The 25,268-nt window shown below is 41.5% G+C and overlaps 1 protein-coding gene across 10 annotated transcripts in view; it reads right to left on the bottom strand.

The window, feature by feature from the left end:
* Nucleotides 1-5,545: 5,545 nt before the first annotated feature.
* LOC130368332 (protein FAM169B-like) overlaps nucleotides 5,546-25,268 on the bottom strand; it is a 77,025-nt gene continuing 57,302 nt past the window's right edge. For 7 of the 10 annotated variants that reach the window (XM_056571851.1, XM_056571853.1, XM_056571848.1 and 4 more), the window contains 4 exons: nucleotides 19,223-19,402; nucleotides 17,943-18,067; nucleotides 15,559-15,745; nucleotides 5,546-5,928 (listed from right to left, as the gene is read on the bottom strand). In XM_056571851.1, coding sequence (XP_056427826.1) covers nucleotides 5,840-5,928; nucleotides 15,559-15,745; nucleotides 17,943-18,067; nucleotides 19,223-19,402 — 581 coding nt within the window. In that variant the 3' untranslated portion in view covers nucleotides 5,546-5,839. Of the gene's footprint in view, nucleotides 5,929-15,109; nucleotides 15,746-17,942; nucleotides 18,068-19,222; nucleotides 19,403-25,268 lie in introns of those variants that run through there. The other 3 variants (XM_056571847.1, XM_056571850.1, XM_056571849.1) reach the window with 3 other exon arrangements.

Genomic DNA, 25,268 nt, shown 5'->3' with positions numbered 1-25,268 from the left:
TATTTCCTTGTTGTGGGCATCTATGCCCCTATTGATGCACCCCATGATTTTATTTGCCTTGGCAGCAGATGCCTGATGTTGGTCCTTTTCTATGTAAGCTGTCCCCAGTATTTTCCCATATATTCCCTGCCCGGATTATTATTCCTCACGTGCATAAACTTACATTTATCAGTATGAATTCGAGTAGAATACAGACATAGCGCACATCTACAATCTTGCATAATGATCTGATTGCTTCTCAGCATAATATCAAAAACTAACAGGTTGTTAGTATACATTTTTGATCAAAAAGTACAAGCCCACTCGCCACGTCAAGGCCACCTATTCAGAGTGGGTCCCTAACGTCCCTAGCATAAAATGGCGCAGCACCAGGCGGCGACCACCACCGCCGCGACACAGGTGCCCACGGGGGGGGGGGAGCGACCCACTGGCAGAGCGGCCCCAATGCCTCTCAAACCAGTCTATAGGCCGCACCCGCCCGCAGACACAGCACCACGGCAGCAACGGACGCCGCCCCGCACCACACCAGTGTGAACAAGGTGTAATGGCTCACTTACCCTGCTCTCCCAGTCAGACTGGGAGGCTGCTAGGAGTGAAATGGCCCTATTGTGGTTAATTACCACCTATATAGGTTTTGGCTGTGGGGGGTGGGGAAGAGTGCAGCACATGTTCAAAAAAACAAAAAAAAGGGGGAAGAAAGAAATCACAATATGAATTCGAGTAGAATACAGACATAGCGCACATCTACAATCTTGCATAATGATCTGATTGCTTCTCAGCATAATATCAAAAACTAACAGGTTGTTAGTATACATTTTTGATCAAAAAGTACAAGCCCACTCGCCACGTCAAGGCCACCTATTCAGAGTGGGTCCCTAACGTCCCTAGCATAAAATGGCGCAGCACCAGGCGGCGACCACCACCGCCGCGACACAGGTGCCCATGGGGGGGGGAGCGACCCACTGGCAGAGCGGCCCCAATGCCTCTCAAACCAGTCTATAGGCCGCACCCGCCCGCAGACACAGCACCACGGCAGCAACGGACGCCGCCCCGCACCACACCAGTGTGAACAAGGTGTAATGGCTCACTTACCCTGCTCTCCCAGTCAGACTGGGAGGCTGCTAGGAGTGAAATGGCCCTATTGTGGTTAATTACCACCTATATAGGTTTTGGCTGTGGGGGGTGGGGAAGAGTGCAGCACATGTTCAAAAAAACAAAAAAAAGGGGGAAGAAAGAAATCACAATATGAATTCGAGTAGAATACAGACATAGCGCACATCTACAATCTTGCATAATGATCTGATTGCTTCTCAGCATAATATCAAAAACTAACAGGTTGTTAGTATACATTTTTGATCAAAAAGTACAAGCCCACTCGCCACGTCAAGGCCACCTATTCATGCTAGGGACGTTAGGGACCCACTCTGAATAGGTGGCCTTGACGTGGCGAGTGGGCTTGTACTTTTTGATCAAAAATGTATACTAACAACCTGTTAGTTTTTGATATTATGCTGAGAAGCAATCAGATCATTATGCAAGATTGTAGATGTGCGCTATGTCTGTATTCTACTCGAATTCATATTGTGATTTCTTTCTTCCCCCTTTTTTTTGTTTTTTTGAACATGTGCTGCACTCTTCCCCACCCCCCACAGCCAAAACCTATATAGGTGGTAATTAACCACAATAGGGCCATTTCACTCCTAGCAGCCTCCCAGTCTGACTGGGAGAGCAGGGTAAGTGAGCCATTACACCTTGTTCACACTGGTGTGGTGCGGGGCGGCGTCCGTTGCTGCCGTGGTGCTGTGTCTGCGGGCGGGTGCGGCCTATAGACTGGTTTGAGAGGCATTGGGGCCGCTCTGCCAGTGGGTCGCTCCCCCCCCGTGGGCACCTGTGTCGCGGCGGTGGTGGTCGCCGCCTGGTGCTGCGCCATTTTATGCTAGGGACGTTAGGGACCCACTCTGAATAGGTGGCCTTGACGTGGCGAGTGGGCTTGTACTTTTTGATCAAAAATGTATACTAACAACCTGTTAGTTTTTGATATTATGCTGAGAAGCAATAAGATCATTATGCAAGATTGTAGATGTGCGCTATGTCTGTATTCTACTCGAATTTACATTTATCAGTGTTGAACCTCATCTGCCACTTCCCAGCCCAAACCTCCAACTTATCCAGATCCATTTGTAACAGTTCACTGTCCTCTATTGTGTTAACACCTTTACACAGTTTTGTATCATCTAAAAGATTGATACTTTACTACATAATCCCTCGAGAAGGTCATTAATAAATATATTTAAAAAAAACTGTGGTCCCCACTAGTAACAGTAACCCAATAAGGGCATGTACTATTAATAAACACCCTCTGTTACTTATCACTGAGCCAGTTATATACCCATTTGCACACATTCTCCCCCAGCCCAATCCTTCCCATTTTATCTTCCAATCTTTTATGTGGCACAGTATCAAATGCTTTGGGAAAAAACAGATATATGACCTTTTTTATTTTATTAAATTTTATTCTACTGTGCCCACCTTAGGATGACCATTAGATATTGTATGATAAGGGTGTCATTGGATAGGTCTTGGACATAGAAAAAAATTTACATATTCTTGTTTTTAATTCTAATAGTTGTTTTTCAGCATATAGCAAAGTTCGATTTCGGAACAGTGAGCAAACATGCACCCCCCCCCCCCCCCCCACAAGAAAAAGAGGAACATCCTCCTTATTCCTGATAACTACAAGTAGCTTCCTGTTGTGGACAACAGGGCAAGTGACTATCCATTTGATAAACATGTGCGAAATAGATATAAATACAGGTGAAATACTGATATAATATTGATCAAATATGGAACCCATATTCATAATTTAATCTTTATTTTCAGGCTTCAATTGGCTCTTTCCATTAGCAAAACAGAAATAAAGTAGAACATGCTGCCTCTTTAAAATACATGCATATATTAAATGTCTATATGAATAGCCCCATAAGTTGACATTAGCTCTGTAATATAATCAGCAAAACACATATGTAATATGGATACAAAATACGGTCTTGAGAAAGCAGCCTAAATTAGTATGTGTATTCTTGGTAATGCAATTACTTGAGAAAACAGGTGTTACGCCGAGCGCTCCGGGTCCCCGCTCCTCCCCGGAGCGCTCGCTTCACTCTCGCTACTGCAGCGCTCCGGTCAGTTCCACTGACCCGGTGCGCTGCGATACCGTCTCCAGCCGGGATGCGATTCGCGATGCGGGTGGCGCCCGCTCGCGATGCGCATCCCGGCTCCCGTACCTGACTCGCTCTCCGTCTGTCCTGTCCCGGCGCGCGCGGCCCCGCTCCCTAGGGCGCGCGCGCCGGGTCTCTGCGATTTAAAGGGCCACTGCGCCGCTGATTGGCGCAGTGGTTCCAATTAGTGTGTTCACCTGTGCACTCCCTATTTATACCTCACTTCCCCTGCACTCCCTCGCCGGATCTTGTTGCCATTGTGCCAGTGAAAGCGTTTCCTTGTATGTTCCTAGCCTGTGTTCCAGACCTCCTGCCGTTGCCCCTGACTACGATCCTTGCTGCCTGCCCCGACCTTCTGCTACGTCCGACCTTGCTTCTGTCTACTCCCTTGTACCGCGCCTATCTTCAGCAGCCAGAGAGGTTGAGCCGTTGCTAGTGGATACGACCTGGTCACTACCGCCGCAGCAAGACCATCCCGCTTTGCGGCGGGCTCTGGTGAAAACCAGTAGTGACTTAGAACCGGTCCACTAGCACGGTCCACGCCAATCCCTCTCTGGCACAGAGGATCCACCTCCTGCCAGCCGGCATCGTGACAACAGGTATATGTGCATTAGTAAATCTTTACTTATGTGAACCTGTACCAAAAGATATTTTTGATAACACTTCAGTAATCCCGAAAACAATTCTAATAACATCTTTATTTAGTGCAATATCTTATATTCATTATAGCAAAAGATATATGAAAAACAATTCTGTAATAGACTCATAATATACCGTGGGGCAAAAAGGTATTTAATCAGCCACCAATTGTGCAAGTTCTCCCACTTAAAAAAGATGAGAGAGGTCTGTAATTTTCATCATAGGTATACTTCAACTATGAGAGACAGAATGAAAAAAAAAATCCATAAAATCACATTGTCTGATTTTTAAAGAATTTATTTGCAAATTATGGTTGAAAATAAGTATTTGGTCACCTACAAACAAGAAAGATTTCTGGCTCTCACAGACCTGTAACTTCTTCATTAAGAGTCTTCATCTGTCCTCCTCTCGTTACCTGTATTAATGGCACCTGTTTGAACTTGTTATCAGTATAAAAGACACCTGTCCACAACCTCAAACAGTCACACGCCAAACTCTACTATGTCCAAGACCAAAGAGCTGTCGAAGGACACCAGAAACAAAATTGTAGATCTGCACCAGGCTGGGAAGACTGAATCTGCAGCAAGCAGCTTGGTGTGAAGAAATCAACTGTGTGAGCAATTATTAGAAAATAGAAGATATACAAGACCACTGATAATCTCCCTCAATCTGGGGCTCCACGCAAGATCTCACCCCGTGGTGTCAAAATGATCACAAGAACGGTTGGCAAAAATCCCAGAACCACACGTGGGGACCAAGTGAATGACCTGCAGAGAGCTGGGACCAAAGTAACAAAGGCTACCATCAGTAACACACTACGCCACCAGTGAACTCAAATCATGCCGTGCCAGAAGTGTCCCCCTGCTTAAGCCAGTACATGTCCGGGCCCGTCTGAAGTTTGCTAGAGATCATTTGGATGATCCAGAAGAGGATTAGGAGAATGTCATATGGTCAGATGAAACCAAAGTAGAACTTTTTGGTAAAAACTCAACTCGTCGTTTTTGAAGGAGAAAGAATGCTGAGTTGCATCCAAAGAGAACACCATACCTACTGTGAAGTATGGGGGTGGGAAAATCATGCTTTGGGGCTGTTTTTCAGCAAAGGGACCAGGACGACTGATCCGTGTAAAGGAAAGAATGAATGGGGCAATGTATCGTGAGATTTTGAGTGAAAGCCTCCTTCAATCAGCAAGGGCATTGAAGATGAAACGTGGCTGGGTCTTTCAGCATGACAATGATCCCAAACACACCACCCGGGCAATGAAGGAGTTGCTTCGTAATAAGCATTTCAAGGTCCTGTGGTGGCCTAGTTAGTCTCCAGATCTCAACCCCATAGAAAACCTTTGGAGGAGTTGAAAGTCCATGTTGCCCAGCGACAGCCCCAAAACATCACTGCTTTAGAGGAGATCTGCATGGAGGAATGGGCCAAAATACCAGCAACAGTGTGTGCAAACCTTGTGAAGACTTATAGAAAATGTTTGACCTTTGTCATTGCCAACAAAGGGAATATAACAAAGTATTGAGATGAACTTTTGTTATTGACCAAATACTTATTTTCCACCATAATTTACAAATAGATTCTTTAAAAATCAGACAATGGTATTTTATGGATTATATTTTTCTCATTATGTCTCTCATAGTTGAGGTATACCTATGATGAAAATTACAAGCCTCTCTTATCTTTGGGGAGATAAGTGGGAGAACTTGCACAATTGGTTGCCGACTAAATACTTTTTTGCCCCACTGTACAAGGTAAAAATCTGGCCTTTACTATCTTAAGATGTTATTCTAATAAATTGTATTCTGTAATTTTACCACTAGGGGTCAGTACGTGTTCATTTAGGAAATGCTCAGGTTGTAAATACAGTAAGTTGCGAGCAGTCAGGAACCCACTGCAAGTAAAACCCAGACTTAATTGTCTACATAATAATAATTAAAAAACAACAGTGTAAACTTATACTATAATGGAATAAAGAAATACAGTTAAAGCTTTGTAATGTATCCAATTCTATCACAACGCACCTGCTCTAGTAAGCCCACTGGAATATCAGTGTATGCTGACTTTAGTTTTCCTATAGCATATAAGAAATATAAAAAAATAAATACAGGCAACTAGACCACCATTAAGAAAACAGACTATTAGGCAGTTTAACAAATATATTGGGACAAAAGAGCCTTAGTAATGGGATCATAAAGTCACTTCCAAGCACCAAAGTTAGTGGGTAAGTGAATTCATATTATTAATTATTATTATTTTCTATTTAGTTAGTTATTTTCTATAGCACCCTTGGTTACAGGACGCTGTACATATGATAAAAGGTTACAGTAAATATTATTACCATACAAAACGCAAGTACAATGAATGTGAAAAAGGGTAAATTACAGATTGGTATAGAGGGAGAAAGGGCCCTGTCCATGAGGGCATTAAGGAGTTTATTGAGCGGGAGAAACCTTTGGCCACTGCACATGTAATGAAAAAAAAAAAAAAAAAAACAACCTTTAATTGCCTCCAGCGTTCCCGCAGTGCCTCTAGTCCCCAACTGCAATCCTCTTCAGGTAAAAAATAAGGGACGTCGGGGCCCAGAATGACATCAGGCCCAGAGTGTCACACTGCCCCTAAGCCAATCACTGGCCTCTGGGATATCCTACTTCGGCCAGTGATTGGCTGAGGGGCAGTGACACTTCTGGCCCCGATGTCACTCCAGGCCCAGGCATCACGATTTATGAACTGAAGAGGATTGCGGCCGGGGATCACACCAGAGGCACAGCCCCTCCCATAGACTTGCATTGCGGGGGCAGGGTGTGATGTCACAAGGCGGCGGGGCTATAATGCCATGAGCTCCCGGCGTTCGAAACAGTTTGTTCCAAACACTGAGCAGCGAAGTACCCCTTTAATATTTCGATTTTTCAGGCTTTTAGGGAGTATAAAACAAGAAGTTATGAGTATAGATCATACCAGTCTGAAATGCGTTGAACAAATTAAAATTGTTACTGCTGTTTTTTCTGGCCCTAAAGAAAGAAGTAATTAATAGTGAATGGTGCGAGTCTTTAAGACAAATTTGGCATTCTATGTCCCTATTTACAGCTGAAAATCTCAGCCTAACTATGGCTTTAAAGGGGTATTCCCAGGAGGTTTTTTTTACTTGACTATGATACAGGGGCTGTAAAGTTAGTGTAGTTCATAATATAGTTTCTGTACCTGTGTGTGACGATTTTCTCACAATTCTTCTGTGATTTTCACCCCAATATTTATTTTTAACAGCATACAAAATGACTGTTGTCTCAGATTTTTCCCAGGTTGCAATGTGGCCGAGACCTGACTCACTAGTCAACTGATGACCTGGAGCTTCAATAGGTGGAAGGATAGCTTGGTGGGAGAGAGATCAATCTGCAACGAATGCAACTGTAGGCACCCTGATTGAAAACCACAGGCCTTTTGAATGGATGCAGCTCATTTATGTCTGCTTCAATGGGTGGAAGGATCGCTTGGTGGGAGAGAGATCAATCTGCAACGAATGCAACAGCTGTAGGCACCCTGATTGAAAACCACAGGTCTTTTGAATGCAGCTCATTTATGTTTCAATGGGTGGGGTGGCTGATGTGTGGGAGGGAGGAAATGGAATTATGGGATTTGTAGGCAAAGAAGAAAACTCAAAAAGGAAATACCAGTTCACAAAAAGCTAGCCACAACATTATGGTAATCTAACAACATAGCCATTTAGCCCCAAGACAAGTGTAGATCTTTCCTAAGCATGTCCATTATTGTCTGCCAGGTACATACTAAAATCCCCTTATGGTGGATAACCCCTTTAATAACCTAGGATAAGAGCATCATAGGTCTATGATGTTGTTAGTTTGGAACATTAGACCCACAGTAGGGCTGGGACAGTCAACCATAACACAGGTGAAGGCAGGTACCCATATTGTGCTCATGTAAAACTAACCTAAGGCTAATTTCTTCCAGGCCATAAGAAGCCTATGTATAGATAAATCTATATTTTAATACTGTTTACCAAAATAAAATAAAAGAACCAGGATTGCGTGAGAGTAGAACAGGTTAATTATTACTATAATTGCAGGAGAAAAGTCAACACACTAATGAATCTACCTATTTAGAAAGCGATCATGTGAAATTAAATTACATACAAAGAAATCAATGCAAATTCAAGTGCAATATATCAGTAAAGCTGCGTCCCCACAATGAACCCAAAGTATACAACTTACAGTTAGAAAAACTACAGTAAATGTTACATTATTTCTTGTTAAATTACCAGTCGGGAAAGTTCTCTGCAGATAAGCTTTCCACCTACTTTTCCAGTACCATGCCAAAGGGACCAGTTATCCTCCTTTGTCCTAGCTACTTATCTAGTAGGTCTACCGCTAGTATCTAATCAGTGCAAACAATACTTATAATCTAACATCCCTTAAAAAGCTTTAAAAAAGTAATCTTCCTGCGTCAAGTAAATTATTTTATTTAACTTATACATTATTCTTGAAAACCTGAGTAAAAACCCAACCAGCAGCTCATAGGCAATTATTGTCCAGCTTTCCAAGAGCCATGAATTGCAATTCTGTTTGGTTATGCAGTCATATAGATGCAATAGACGTATCACTACATACTTAAAAAAAAGTTGTCCAGTGTCACATAACTTTCTGCCTTAGTGATAACCCACCTCACCTAACTTATTTTTTATTTTTAAGCCAGCCTGAGCTCATGCAGAAACATTTTGTGGTGCCAGAAACCACTTTAAGTGTGCAATTCAGGAGTCTTAGGTTATGTTCACACAGGAAATTCCACCAAAAATGTTGTGCCTAATGACTTAATTGGGATTCCACTGTCCCCTTCACACAGTGGAATTTTGGCAGCAGCAATTCTGCTGCTGAAATTCTGCAAACTTTAAAGACCTGTCTTTAATTTTGCGGAATTCTCTGGGGGAATCCCATTGAAGTCAATGGGGCGTTGAATTTCATCAGAATTCTGTGTTTTGAGAACACAGAATTCTGCTACAATTCAACATAGCTCGCTGAGCAGAACTTGTGCAATATTGTAAAATTCTGCTGTGTGAACATGGCCTCAAAATGTAGAGGAAAATAGTAGCTATATTGTTGTTCTCCACTTTCCTTAACAGACTTAAGAATATTCTTTAGTTTACAAGTAAATCAATATCCTCCTGTAGATCTCTGCTAAGCAATATAGAGTATATTGTAGACTTGGTACAAGAACTTTCCCCTGGTCTTATATTATATAAATTATATTATATTTATATTAAAATTAAAAAAAAATAACTACAGAAGCATTTCCATCATTCCTCTTCTGTCTATTTAGTTTTCTGTTAAAACAATACAGGTCTGGACTTATACAGTCAACAATGAAAAAAAGAACAAGACTGATGGAAATTCCCTGTAGTAACACAATATTAACAATGGAACTACTTACATTTTTGTTTTTCATTAAAAACTCCCCTCTCTCTCGGATTTCCTGTAAATGTGCTTTATAATTTTCTATATGTGAACAGTTGTGGTCAATATGTTTGGCACCAAAGATTATTAAGTAGACCATGGAAAACTTCTCCTGAAATTAAGTGTTTAGGAAAACTGTTTGGGGATATATATATATATATATATATATATATATATATACACTCATTTGTTTCATACAGGAAGAAAAGACACAAAATGCCAGGACAGGATTAATGGCCCTATGAGCAGTGTGAAACACAGGACAAAATCAGATTAACCAGTGGTTATTGAGAAATGAGACTCACCAGTACCAACCTTGTCTGTGCTCATGTGACTTTCCTTAGCCTATGTATTATTGCTTTAATGTGTAAAATTGCCAGTTTTATCTCCTTTTCCCAGATAAAAGTTTCCTGAGCATAACTGGAAGGCTGCAATGGCAGGAGAAACATTGCTCTGTATTAACATGGAATAAAACACCTCCACTGATGAAGATTTGAGTGCTGCAGCTATCTTTTTTTATATATATTGGGGCTAAAAAGTATTTAGTCAGCCACCAATTGTGCAAGTTCTCCTACTTAAAAATATGAGAGAGGCCTGTCATTTTCATCATAGGTATACCTCAACTATGAGAGAAATAATGAGAGAGAAAAAATCCATAAAATCATTGTCTGATTTTAAAATAATTTATTTGCAGATTATGGTGGAAAATAAGTATTTGGTCACATACAAACACAGACCTGTAACTTCTTCTTTAAGAGTCTCCTCTGTCCTACACTCGTCACCTGTATTAATTGCACCTGTTTGAACTTGTTATCAGTATAAAAGACACCTGTCCACAACCTCAAACATTCACACTCCAAACTCTACTATGGCCAAGACCAAAAAGCTGTCAAAGGACACCAGAAACAAAATTGTAGACCTGCACCAGGCTGGGAAGACTGAATCTGCAATAGGCAAGCAGCTTGGTGTGAAGAAATCAACTGGGGGAGCAATTATTAAAAATTAGAAGACATACAAGACCACTCATAATCTCCCTTGATCTGGGGCTCCACGCAAGATCTCACCCCGTGGTGTCAAAATGATCACAAGAACGGTGAGCAAAAATCCCAGAACTACATGGGGGGACCTAGTGAATGACCTGCAGAGAGCTGGGACCAAAGTAACAAAGGCTACCTTCAGTAACACACTACGCCACCAGAGACTCAAATCAAGCAGTGCCAGACGTTTTCCCCTGATTAGCATTTGGATGATCCAGAAGAGGATTGGGAGAATGTCATATGGTCAGATAAAACCAAAGTAGAACTTTTTGGTAAAAACTCAACACGTTGTGTTTAGAGGAGAAAGAATGCTGAGTTGCATCCAAAGAACACTGTACCTACTGTGAAGCATGGGGTGGAAACATCATGCTTTGGGGCTGTTTTTTTAGCAAAGGGACCAGGACAACTGATCCATGTAAAGGAAAGAATGAATGGGGCCATGTATTATGAGATTTTGAGTGAAAACCTCCTTCCATCAACAAGAGCATTGAAGGTGAAACGTGGCTGGGTCTTTAAGCATGACAATGATCCCAAACACAATGCCCGGGCAATGAAGGAGTGGCTTCTTAAGAAGGATTTCAAGGTCCTGGAATGTCCTAGCCATTCTCCAGTTCTCAACCCCATAGAAAACCTTTGGAGGGAGTTGAAAGTCCGTGTTGCCCAGCGACAGCCCCAAAACATCACTGCTCTAGAGGAGATCTGCATGGAGGAATGGGCCAAAATACCAGTAATAGTGTGTGAAAACTTACAGAAAACGTTTGACCTCTGTCATTGCCAACAAAGGATAATACCACTAGGTAACAATACTACACCAAATAACTAACTTACCATTGTCACCAAAAAATACCACTGATTAATCCAAAACAATATCTTTATTTATAGAAATTTATAAATCACAATACCACAAAACATAACAAGACAGACAACCCCTATCCCATAAAAAACATGAACCCCAAAAAACCGGCGTCCCCCTCCACAATATGAACAAATGGTGGTAATATGCACAATATATGCAATCACACCTCCATATTAAGGATATATGAAGCTGGTCCATATGAATAAACATTGTGCGCATATTACCCGTAGCCATCGGGGGACCCCGTGCACCCTCAATGGATGTCGTTTCGTGGGCAACTCCACTTCGTCAGGAGGTATATTCGTCTACGCTTAACTGATTATTTATGCGACGCTCCCTCCAATCGGCACACGGACCGATCGCCGAAACTCCAACCCCGCAGCATCATCGGGCATCAGCGGTCATGTGATCATTACTGGACCAATCCCGATGCGCACACACTGATACTGATACTCACATGAAATAATCAGTTAAGCGTAGCGAATATACCTCCTGACGAAGTGGGGTTGCCCACATAACAACATCCGTTAAGGGTGCACGGGGTCCCTCAATGGCCACAGGTAATATGCCTGGAACAGGTAATGAATGATGCTAGATATCATATGGACTAGCTTCATTACCCTTATTGAAAATATGGAGGTTTGATTGTATTTATTGTGAATATTACCACCATTTGTTCACATTGTGGTGGGGGACGTCGGTGTTATGGGGTACGTGTTTTTTATGGGATAGGGGTTGTATGTCTTGTTATGTATTGTGATATATAAATTTCTATAAATAAAGATATCGTTTTGGATTAATCAGTGGTATTTTTTGGTAACAATTGTAGGTTAGTCATTGGCAACAAATGGTATACAACAAAGTATTGAGATGAACTTTTGTTATTGACCAAATACTTATTTTTCCACCATAATTTGAAAATAAATTCTTTAGCCCCTTGGAGACGGAGGGTTTTCCAGTTTTGCACTTTCATTTTTTCCTCCTTACCTTTTTAAAAATCATAACCCTTTCAATTTTGCAGCTAAAAATCCATATGATGCGCCACCAATTCTACTTTGTAATGACATCAGTAATTTTACCCAAAAATCTACAGCGAAACAGAAAGAAAAATATAATTGCGTGACAAAATTGAAGAAAAAATTCAATTTTTTGGGGACCCCCATTTCTACGCAGTATACTTTTCGGTAAAAATGATACCTTATTTTAATTCTGTAGGTCCATATGATTAAAATGATACCCTACTTATATAGCTTTGATTTTGTCGTACTTCTGGAAAAAATCGTAACTACATGCAGGAAAATTTATATGTTTAAAATTGTCATCTTCTTACCCCTATAACTTTTTTCTTTTTCTACGTATGGGGTGGTATGAGGGCTAATTTTTTGCGCCGTGATCGGAATTTTTTAGCGGTACAATTTATGCATTGATCTGACTTTTTGATCACTTTTTATTCATTTTTTCATGATATAAAAAGTGACCAAAAATACGCTATTTTAGAAAAAGAATGTGCGCGTACGCCATTGACGTGAGATTTAATTAACAATAAATTTTTATAATTCGGACATTTCCGCACACGACGATACCACATATGTTTATTTTTATTTACACAGTTCTTTTTTTTTATTGGGAAAAGGGGGGTGATTCAAACTTTTATTAGGGAAGAAGTTAAATGAGCTTTATTCACTTTTTTTTTCCACTTTCTTTTTGTAGTGTTATAGCTCCCATAGGGGGCTATAACACTGCACACACTGATCTTTTACATTGATCAATGGTTTCTCATCATAAACCATTGATCAATGATTCTGCCGCTTGACTGCTCATGCCTGGATCTAAGGCACTGAGCAGTCATTCGGTGATCGGACAGCATGGAGGAAGGTAGGGGACCCTCCTGCTGTCCTTACAGCTGTCCGGGATGCCACGATTTCATCGCATCAATCCCGAACAGCCCCCTGAGCTAACTGGCAGTTCTTTACTTTCACTCTAGACGTGGCGTTCATATATATATATATATATATATATATATATATATATATATATACACACACACACAGTCATGGCCATAAATGAGGGCACCACTGAAATTTTTCAAGAAAATTAAGTATTTCTCTCAGAAAAGGATTGCAGTAACAATATATTTTGGTATACACGTGTTATTTCCCTTTGTGTGTATTGGAACTTAACCAAAAAGGGGAGGAAAAAAAGCTAATTGGACATGATGTCACAACAAACGCCAAAAATGGGTTGGACAAAATTATTGGCACCCTTAACTTAATATTTGGTTGTACACTCTTTAGAAAAAATAACTGAAATCAGTCACTTCCTATAACCATCAATAAGCTTACACCTCTCAGCCGGAATGTTGGACCACTCTATCGTTGCAAACTGCTCCAGGTCTCTCTTATTGGAAGGGTGCCTTTTCCCAAAAGCTCAATGGGATTTAGATCTGGAATAATTGCTGGCCACTTCAGAACTCTCCAGCGCTTTGTTGCCATCCATTGCTTTTTGACGTATGTTTGGGGTCATTGTCCTGCTGGAAGACCCAAAATCTCAGTCGGGAACCCAGCTTTCACTGGGCTGTACAGTGAGACCCAAAATCCGCTGGTAATCCTCAGATTTCATGATGCCCTGCATACATTGAAGGCCCACAGTGCTAGAGGCAGCAAAACAACCCCAAAACATCATTGAACCTCCACCTTATTTCCCTATTGGTACTGTGTTCTTTTCTTTGTAGGACTCATTCTGTTTTCGGAAAGTAAAATGATGTGCTTTACCAAAAAGCTCTATCTTGGTCTCATCTGTCCACAAGACGTTTTCCCAGAAGGATTTTGGCTTACTCACGTTCATTTTTGCAAAATGTAGTCTTGCTCTTTTATGTCTGTGTCAGCAGTGGGGTCCTCCTGGGTCTCCTGCCATAGCGTTTCATTTCATTTAAATGTCGATGGATAGTTAGCGCTAACACTGATGCTCCCTGAGCCTGCAGGACAGCTTGAATATCTTTGGAACTTGTTTGGGGCTGCTTATCCACCATTAGGACTATCCAGCGTTGACACCTTTCATAAATTTTTCTCTTCCGTCCACGCCCAGGGAGATTAGCTACAGTACCATGGGTAGGAAACTTCCTGAAAATGTTGCACACTGTGGACAAAGGCAAGTCTAGATCTCTGAAGATGGACTTGTAACCTTGAGATCGTTGATATTTTTCCACAATATTGGTTCTCAATTCCTCAGAGAGTTCTCTCCTCCTCTTATTGTTGTCCATGCTTAATGTGGCACACAATGCAAAGACTAAGTGAACTTCTCTCCTTTTTATCTGCTTTCAGCTGTGATTTTTATATTGCCCCAGGTGAGTTTAAAGGAGTATCACATGCTTATTTTTCCACTATTTTGAAAGTGTGCCAATAATTTTGTCCAGCCCCTTTTTGGAGTTTGGTGTGACATTATGAGAAGTGGTCTGTGGTCACCACCTGTAGAACCACTCCTTTATTGCTAATTGCCGTTAATTTCCACCTGTTGTCTGTTCCATTTGCACAACAGCATGTGAAATTGGTTGTTAATCAGAGCTGCTTCCTGAGTGGACAGTGTGAATTCACAGAAGTGTGATTGACTTGGAGTTACATTGTGTTGTTTAAGTGTTCCCTTAATTTTTTTGAGCAGTGTGTATGCATATATATATATATATATATATATATATAAATATATAATGGTGCTGGGGGAAAATAGAAGAAAAAATACTTACCTAACCCTGGTCCCCCACAGCACCGGTTCTTGAATTTTCTTTCTTCTTCCTTTTTCAGAGACAAGCACTTGAAGCAAGATCTGCCAGCTCAGCCAATCAATGGCCACGATGGATCACTCCTGTGGCCAATGATTGGCTAAGCCAGCAGGGCCTGCTCCAAGTGCTTGTCTCGGAAGTAGGAAGAAGAGAGAAGATAGGAGGGCTGTATGGAGCCGAATGGGTGCTGCTGGGGACCAGGGCTAGGTAAGTATGTTTTAAAAAAAAAAAAATTTTCCTCAGTATCATATAATTTATCAAATAACCCCTTTCATCTTGTCTGTGCAGTTGATCCGTATCCACCTATTTCTGAAGATCTTGGCTTTTTATACTAAACAATCAAAGGTGCCAATAAAGCTGACCACAAGTGAGATTATAGCAGCCTATGCCCCTAGGTGTAGTGCATTGTAAACCATGGTGCATTTTATTCACTTTTTACTGAGCTTCTTTACAGTTCCTAGTTCCCTTTTTGCACATGCATTTAGAAGGCATGTTTGTAATTAAAAATCCTTCCTCTGCCCAGCAAAAAGCATGGACAAAGTATATCGTAAACCATTCTCACATCAGCATATTTTACTTTTCTTTGTGTCACAGACTTTTTCAACTTGATTTTTCCGCCTCTTGCTGAGCTGCTGAGTTGAGCATCCAGTGGTCGTGTCATCCTCAGCTGAGACAGTGTTTTCTCTGTCACTATCACCTTGACCCTCTATCACAGGAATCTTCATTCCTTGGTGTTTTGATATTCCTTCTGTAGGACACTTTATCTACAATAAGAAGCATAATATTATATTTACTTGCATCTATCGTGTGTGGAGTCAGCATTTTACCGAATTTACTACTTCCTCGGTGGATCTTGAGATTCTTAATTCTCCAGGAATTGCACTGTCTGCACCTGCTGACTAGTTTTAGTGAGCGGAACAGATCTATACACAGCTCTTAGCAGTTCTGATGGAGGCAATTTGGCCCTAACATTATAAGATGCTGAGATATCAATGATTACTGTATGGATCTACGTCTTTGATCCATAGTCACCTTATCGTAAATGTGGATTAACATCAGTACATAAAAATCTTAAATGCTCCTAAAGAGACAATAAATTTAAAGAATATCTTGTGTAAGTTCTGTTGTATGTGTGAAAGTAGTCTTTTGTTCATAGCTATAACCGCATTTAGGTGGAAGGAGAGATGACAGTATTGTTAGATTGAGATTATAGGGAATCCATAAAACTGACTGCATCTTCACACATACCCCAGGTCTGATACCCTTTAAACACCTTTACAAGCAAGTCTGTGGATATTAGGAGTTGTTTTTTTTTTTGTATCTATGTACTATACGCTAGATATACATATAAAGCAGGAAACATAAAAGAGGCACTCAGGAATATTTTGTTTTTGCTTATATAGTGCAGCCTAGGCTATAATTAGTTAATTTGTAGGTTCATATTATTCTCTAACTGCAGCAGAAAACTATGAAGAATCACATTTTTATTAAAGTTCCAAATATCATCAGAGACATTCACTTAAAATACTTTAACAGGTATGGCAAAGTATACATAAAGAAATCACAATGCAAGTGCCCCGGAAGAAGGAACTATCTCCAAAATGATCGTAGGGGTGGGCGTTCTGGTGGTGATCTTGTGTGTTTGTTTACATGTGGGTATCATTTTAATGTATTTTGCACTTTCATTGTGATATTTCATGTATACTTTGCATATACTTTGTATACCCCAGTTTACATTGTACTCACACCTAAAGTGTGTTGGATGACATTGCACCAAGATATTTGTATTTTTTTTTTTAATTCTGTACATCCCCAGCACGTCCCATTTTTCAGTTGCTACCATCTCTTTTATATGTATTTTAAGTGTATGTCTCTGATGTTTGGAACTTTAATAAAGTTTTGATTCTTGTTATTTTTCTTCTATTGTTGTTTCATTTGTAGGTTTATATTTAATATTGCTGCAATAGCTATAGGTACTCCGCCCTTAGCATCTTATCCCCTATCCAAAGGATAGGGGATAAGAGGTCAGATCGCCGGGGTCCCACTGCTGGGGACCCCAAGGATCTCCGCTGCAGCACCCCGTTTTCATTACTGCACAGAGCAAACTCGCTCTGTGCGTAATGACCGATGATACAGGGGTTGGAGCATCGTGACGTCACGGCCTGCCCTTTTAATGCAAGTCTAGGGGAGGGCCCGTCCCTTTAATGCAAGTCTATGGGCGCCGCCCCTTCCCTTTAATGCAAGTCTAAGGGAGGGGTCTCCAGTTTCGGAAACCTGAGGGTTTCCGGGACTGGGGATGTGGAGTCACACCACGCCCCCTCCATTCATGTCTATGGGAGGTTTCCGAAACTGGAGACGCAGCACCCGCATAGAATCCCGCATAGGGAGATCGCGCGGAGGGGGGGGGGGGGGTCCAAGCGGTGGGCCCCCCCACGATTAGACATCTTATCCCCTATCCTTTGGATAGAGGATAAAATGTTTTTGCCAGGAATACCCGTTTAAGCTGATGTGGCAGGCATTGGTTTTCTTCCATATTAATTCCAATTCCATCACTGAAATGATTTACTAATACTGCCTACATATCCCATGAATTCTCTGGCTTTGCAGAGAGAGAGGGGGTGGGGTCTCATGTCTGCACCTGGTCATCTAATCACCTGGCTAGACTCCAGCAGCCTACACTTCTGAGACTCATAAGTAGGTAGGTTGGGGGTTAGTTAATATTATGTGCAGTTTAAATGCATTTTTCTAGTCAATGTTTAGAAAATTTTGTAATGTGTGTGTTTTTTTTTTTTTTTTTTGTTTATTTGATGTGCGCCTCTACATCAATCCAGGGAGCCTGTACACTGGTTGGTGAGCCTGTGTGCTGCTGGAGGCTTGATAAACACCCACCTATGTACTCCACTTTTATATCCTGGTTTGTCAGTCCACTGTCTAGATTATTTCTGTCTTACATAAACTTACCACTGGGGTCTCACCAAGCTGAATCTGTAACCAAATATTAGTGCGCTGACTCCAGTCACCTGGTGGCTCCACCTCCCAAAGACGATCTTGTTCCTTGTGATTGTCTGCTAGAAATCTGCCAAAAACTGAAAAGAATAGTATGCTAACTTATGATTCCACTGCATAACTATACAGGTGTATATACAGGAGGACCTGTGCCCAACCCAGGGAAATTGGAATTATACAGCCAAGAGGTGTAAATGTTGTACATATATATGCCCAGTACACACCCCCCGGACTGTATAATCCCACCCTTCACCTAAGTCAATCTCATTATTAAAATTAAGTTTACGCCCATGTGACTGATTTCCTGAATTGTCAGGACGACATCGGACGATCAGATCAGCCATTTAAAGCGCTGCATTGCTGCAGATGCCATGATCTGTACTGATCCTGGCATCTGAGGGGTTAATGGCGGACATCAGTGCCATCACTGATGTCCGCTGTTACCGGTGGGTCCCTGGCTGCTGATACTAACCAAGACCTGCCGGTGCTTGCGTCATGTATAGGACGCAAATGTACGTCCTGGTGCACTAAGTCCCAGCACATCAGGACCTACATTTATGTCCTATGTCGTTAAAGGACATGTCCGGTGCTCACTTTTCTTATTGTATCCGTTCCGGGCTGCAAAAAAAAAAAGAAAATAAGCTTTCTCTTGCCTGCCTACGCTCCCCCGGGGCTCCGGTATAGGCGTTCGGTCCCCGGGCTGTATTCTTCTTACTTCCTGTTAGCCAGGCACGTCACACGGAGCTCCAGCCTATCACTGGCCGAGGCGGGACATCGCTGCGGCCGGTGATAGGTTGAAGCTCCGTGTGACGTGCCGGGCTAACAGGAAGTAAGAAGAATACAGCCCAGGGACCGAACACCTGTACTGAAGCACCGGGGGAGCCTAGGCAGTTAAGAGAAAATTTGCTTTCTTTTATTTTTCAGCCCGGAACGGATAAAATAAGAAAAGTGAGCACCGGACATCTCCTTTAAGGGGTAATAAAGCTCCCCTCCCAATACAAAGGGTGGTCTGCTGAGCTTCTAAGTCCCGCATGGAAACCTTATACATTTGGCAAAAATACTAAATGTAGTCACTAGTAGACTATGTTAGCTCCACTAAACTCTATAGGCCAGCTGCAAGCACAAAAGCAGTGTTTATGTTAGCATACCTTTTTACCATTATGTTAGGCCATAACGTGACGTGAATGGGGTACAGGGCCAAGGCAATAACGTATTCTATGCTACACTTTTCTTACCGTGATACATTTCTGGAGAAATAGGGGAGCTGACACCTAAGGCAACTTCTTGTACAAATGTGTGACAAAAGTCTTGTAGCATTGCAATCCCAAAACCATGCCTTCGCCACTTCTCCCGCACATAGATGGTATCCAGCACTGGTAGCATGTAACACTGATTGCTCTTGTCACATAGGTTGCCTAGTTCACACAGAAACCATAAAAAAATATATATATATTTTACATATTATGATTTCCCAGCAGCAATCTGGCAGTGGTTTTATATTATAAGATATGTTGACAGAGCGCCTTTAAAGAAGACCTGTGGCCAACCCCCAAAAAATGAAACTTTACTCTCATTAAATACCGTAGCTTAGGGTATCCTGATCACACCTAAAACAACAATACTATACAGTCTGGTTGAGAATAGGAAAGGAATAAAGGAAAGCATATACTGTAGAATAAGTCAGATGTGGTCTGAAATTATTTATTGGTTAATAATTATGCTACAGTGTCCTCTGCAGGGCCCTTGCATTGGACATAACATAGACAATTTAAATAAAAGCAATAAAAATGGCATTCATAAAAAATCCTGAACTTGATGAAATAGCTAACAACTAGTTCATGTTCCCCAAATTACTTATAGTATTGGCAATGTCTCTTTGATGGGTCGCGCTGTAGATACACACTTTCGTATCTCACTGTAGTGTAATTACGTTGAAGTCTTAGTCAGGTTCTAAGACTTATAAGATTATATATATTAAAAAATTACATATTAAAAAATTATACATTAAAATATTTAGTTATGCAATGGAAGAATCGTTCTATAATAGACAGAAATATGAAACATAACATATGGCTCTTTGTATCAATATGTGAAATAGTATCAATGGATAAATAGGAAGAAGGAGAATTAAGAATGAGGTTATAAACTCAAAAATTAAATTAGATATAAATATTAGATATAAATGTAAAGAAAAATACCTCATAATATGTACTAGATAAATGACTATATGTTAACAAGGTATAGTGTGATATGACTAATAAAAAAAAAAATATTATATATATATATATATATATATATATATATATCTCTCGTATATACTCGAGTATAAGCCGACCTGAGTATAAGCCGAGACCCCTAATTTCAACCCAAAATCCCAGGAAAAGTTATTGACTCGAGTATAAGCCTAGGGTGGGAAATACATCATCCCCCCTGTCATCATCCAGACCCGTCATTAACATCCTCATCATCATCACCGCCTGTCATCATCCAGACCCTCATCATCATCACCCGTCATCATCCCCTTGTCATCATCCCACACATCCCCCTTCATCATCCCCTTGTCATCATCCCCACCCCCCTTCATCATCCCCTTGTCATCATCCCCACCCCCCTTCATCATCCCCTTGTCATCATCCCCACCCCCCTTCATCATCCCCTTGTAATCATCCCACACCCCCCCTTCATCATCCCCTTGTCATCATCCCCACCCCCCTTCATCATCCCACACCCCCCCTTCATCATCCTCTTGTCATCATCCGCCCGCAGTGGTCTTCAACCTGCGGACCTCCAGAGGTTTCAAAACTACAACTCCCAGCAAGCCCGGGCAGCCATCGGCTGTCCGGGCTTGCTGGGAGTTGTAGTTTTGAAACCTCCGGAGGTCCGCAGGTTGAAGACCACTGCGGCCTTCGACATCATCCAGCCCCCTCTCACCCCCCTTTAGTTCTGTACAGTACTCGCCTCCGCTCGGCGCTGGTCCGGTGCTGCAGGACTGTCCGGAGAGGAGGTGGTCCGGTGTGATAGTGGTTCCGGGCTGCTATCTTCACCGGGGGCGCCTCTTCTCCGCGCTTCGGGCCCAGAATAGAGGCGTTGCCTTGACAATGACGCAGAAGTACGTTGGCAATGAACGTACCTCTGCGTCGTTGTCAAGGCAACGTGACTATTCTGGGGCCGGGCCCGAAACGCTTAGAAGAGGCCTCCCCGGTGAAGATAGCAGCCCGGAACCACTATCCCACCGGACCACCTCCTCTCCGGACAGTTCTGCAGCACCGGACCAGCGCCGAGCGGAGGTGAGTACTGTACAGAACTAAAAGGGGGGTGAGAGGGGGCTGGATGATGTCGAAGGCCGCAGTGGTCTTCAACCTGCAGACCTCCGGAGGTTTCAAAACTACAACTCCCAGCAAGCCCGGACAGCCGATGGCTGCCCGGGCTTGCTGGGAGTTGTAGTTTTGAAACCTCTGGAGGTCCGCAGGTTGAAGACCACTGCGGGTGGAGAGTTCACTCGAGTATAAGCCGAGGGGGGTGTTTTCAGCACGAAAAATCGTGCTGAAAAACTCGGCTTATACTCGGGTATATACGAGAGAGAGAGAGATATATATATATATATATATATACACACACACACACACACAATATATATATATATATATATATATATATATATATATATATATATATATATATATAAAAATATGAATGGGTAGGAATGCAGAAAGGGGATTTGTTAGAAACTACAGAGGGAATTGTCATGAGGACGAGGTTGCAGGGTCCGTTCAGGCGTGGAATATGAGACCAGGCTCAGAACGGACCGTTCAACCAAGCCCGTTACAACCAACTTCCTCACAAAAAGCCGAACAGTTCTAGTTCTGTATTTAAACCTCTGGGTTCTAAGCTGGCAAACTTGTATATTTTTCTTCTGCTCTAGATATTTACGTTAAATCATTGCCTCCTCTCCAACTTCTTTTGATTGACTAGATGGCTGTGAAGGTGAGGCCGTAAGGATCTGAATTATAGTATGAAAGTTTGCTGACAAAGGATGTTTTCCATTACTCTTTTTTATATTGTACATGTGTTCAGCGATTCTAGTTTTTAATGGACGCTTTGTTCTACTGTTTTTGCCATGTACATGTAATTACATATATTACATATTTTGAATTGCATAATAATAGCTGTTTAATTTCCCACTGAAATGCTTTGGATGTAGAAATAATTTTTTCTGATTTTCCTTGGGAACTTGGCAGCTCGACAGCGTGAACAGAGGCCACATCGGTGAAACCCCTTAGATGATAACCATGTGTCAGTTCTTTTTTCCTGTTGTCTATTGCGAATAGTTGGGGCAACCTGAATTGCTAGATCAGGTGCTTTAGTGAACACTATTGGTGGTGTGCTGGGTAGTAACACCCCTAGACTTTTATCCTGTTGTAATAGATGACAATTTTTTTCACATATTTGTTTACATTTTTTGTATTCTTGGTTGAAAGGTAAAATTAAGCGTATAGTATTATGATTGGTTTGTGACTGGGGTGCATCTTTAAAGAATTCAGTTCTATCCAGCCTCTGAATCTTTCGTTTGGATTTTTAAAGAGTTTTTTTTCTATATTGACTGGTGGGGATATTGAGGAGCCATCTAGGCAGGTGACAATTTGAAAAAAGAATAAAACTGATTCTTGCTGTGGGTTTGTGAAAAGTGCTACAAACTAATTTAGTGGGGGTTGAAATGATTGGTAAATCTAAAAATTATATGTTGGTGTTACTGATGTGAGGGGTAAAAGTTAAATTCTAAGTATTAATGCTTAAAGGGGTTATCCAGCATAAGGTGATTTTAGTACGTACCTGGCAGACAGGAATGGATATGATTAGCCCCTTAAGGACCAAGGACGTACCGGTACGTCCTTGGTCCTGCTCCCGTGATATATAATGCGGGGTTACACGGTAACCCCGCATCATATCACGGCGGGCCTGGCGTCATAGTGAAGGCGGGACCCGCCGCTAATAGCGCGCAGCACCGATCGTGGCGCCGCGCGCTATTAACCCTTTAGCCGCGCGCTCAGAGCTGAGCCACGCGGCTAAAAGTGAAAGTAAAAACTGCCGGTTAGCTCAGTGGGCTGTTCGGGATAGCCGCGGCGAAATCGCGGCATCCCGAACAGCTTACAGGACAGCGGGAGGGTCCCTACCTGCCTCCTTGCTGTCCGATTGCCGAATGACTGCTCAGTGCCTGAGATCCAGGCATGAGCAGTCAAGCAGCAGAATCATCGATCACTGGTTTCCTATGAGAAACCAGTGATCAATGATAAAGATGAGTGTGTGCAGTGTTATAGGTCCCTATGGGAGCTATAACACTGCAAAAAAAAAGTGAAAAAAAAAAAAGGGAATAAAGATCATTTAACCCCTCCCCTATTAAAAGTTTGAATCACCCCCCTTTTCCCATAAAAAAAAACAAAAAACACAGTGTAAATAAAAATAAACATATATGGTATCACCGCGTGCGGAAATGTCCGAATTATAAAAATATATCGTTAATTAAACCGCTCGGTCAATGGCGTACGTGCAAAAAAATTCCAAAGTCCAAAATAGTGCATTTTTGGTCACTTTTTATATCATTTAAAAATGAATAAAAAGCGATCAATAAGTCCTATCAATGCAAAAATGGTACCGTTAAAAACTTCAGATCACGGCGCAAAAAATGAGCCCTCATACTGACCCATATACGGAAAAATAAAAAAGTTATAGGGGTCAGAAGATGACAATTTTAAATGTATTAATTTTCCTGCATGTAGTTATGATTTTTTTCCAGCAGTACGACAAAATCAAACCTATATAAGTAGGGTATCATTTTAATTGTATGGACCTAAAGAATAAAGATAAGGTGTAATTTTTACCGAAAAATGTACTACGTAGAAACGGAAGCCCCCAAAAGTTACAAAACGGCGGGTTTTTTTCAATTTTGTCGCACAATGATTTTTTTTCCGTTTCACTGTAGATTTTTGGGCAAAATGACTGACGTCATTACAAAGTAGAATTGGTGGCGCAAAAAATAAGCAATCTTATGGATTTTTAGGTGCAAAATTGAAAGAGTTATGATTTTTTAAAAGCAAGGAGCAAAAAACGAAAATTCAAAAACGGAAAAACCCCCGGTCCTTAAGGGGTTAGGGAGGATCTGCGCTTGTCTTGGGGCTAAATGGCTATGTTTTGAGATTACCTTAACACTGTGGCTAGCTGTTTGTGAACCAGTATTTCCTGTTTGACTTCTTTTTTTGACTACAAATCCCACAATTCCATCTTCCTCCTTCCCACACATCAGCCACCCCACCCATTGAAACATTAATGAGCTGCATCCATTCAAATCAATGTGGTTTTCAATCAGGGTGCCTACAGCTGTTGCATTAGTTGCAGATTGATCCCTCCACCCATTGAAGCAGGCAGGCTCCCTTTCATCAGCTGACTAGTGAGTCACGTCTTGGCTGCATTGCAAGCTGGGAAAAATCAGAGACAACAGTAATTTTGTATGCCGGTAAAAAATAAATATTGTAGTGAAAAATCACAGAAGAATTGTGAGAAAACCGTCACACACAGATACAGACACTATTTTATGAACTACACTAACTTCACAGCCCCTGTAGCATAGTCAAATAAAAAAAAATCCTGGAATACCCCTTTAAGTTGTTGATAAATGTATTCAATTCGCTTGTTCATCTGTCCCAGATTATGATTATGTCGTCTATATAACAGCGCCAGAGTACCAGGCCTCGCGTACATCCAACGCATTTCAGTGAGAAATAAAATAGCTATTAACATGCAATTCAAAAGGTGTAATATACGTAATTACATGTACATGTCAAAATCAGTACATGGGTAGAACGAAGCGTCCATTAAAAACTAGAATCGTCGAACACAAGTAAAATATAAAAAAAAGAGTAACGAAAAACATCCCTTGTCAGCACACTTTCATGCTCACCATAATTCATAAGTCAATCAAAAGAGGTTGGAGAGGAGGCGATTATTTAACGCAAATGTCTAGAGCAGAAGCAAGAAAAATATACGAGTTCGTCAGCTTAGAACCCAGAGGTTTAAATGCAGAAATAGAACTGTTTGGCTTTTTGTGAGGAAGTTGGTCGTGATGGGCTTGGTTGCACGGTCCGTTCTGAGCCTGGGCGCGTACTCGACACCTGAACAGACCCTGTGACCTAGTCGTCATGACAATTCCATCTGTAGTTTCTAGCAAAGCCCCTTTCTGCACTCCTTCCTATATATATATATATATATATATATATATATATATATATA

The sequence above is a fragment of the Hyla sarda genome, chromosome 4, assembly GCF_029499605.1.
Source record: "Hyla sarda isolate aHylSar1 chromosome 4, aHylSar1.hap1, whole genome shotgun sequence".
In the NCBI taxonomy this organism is placed as follows: domain Eukaryota; kingdom Metazoa; phylum Chordata; class Amphibia; order Anura; family Hylidae; genus Hyla; species Hyla sarda.
The sequence above is the reverse complement of the archived record's forward strand: the minus strand, read 5'-3'. Positions and strand labels throughout refer to the sequence as shown.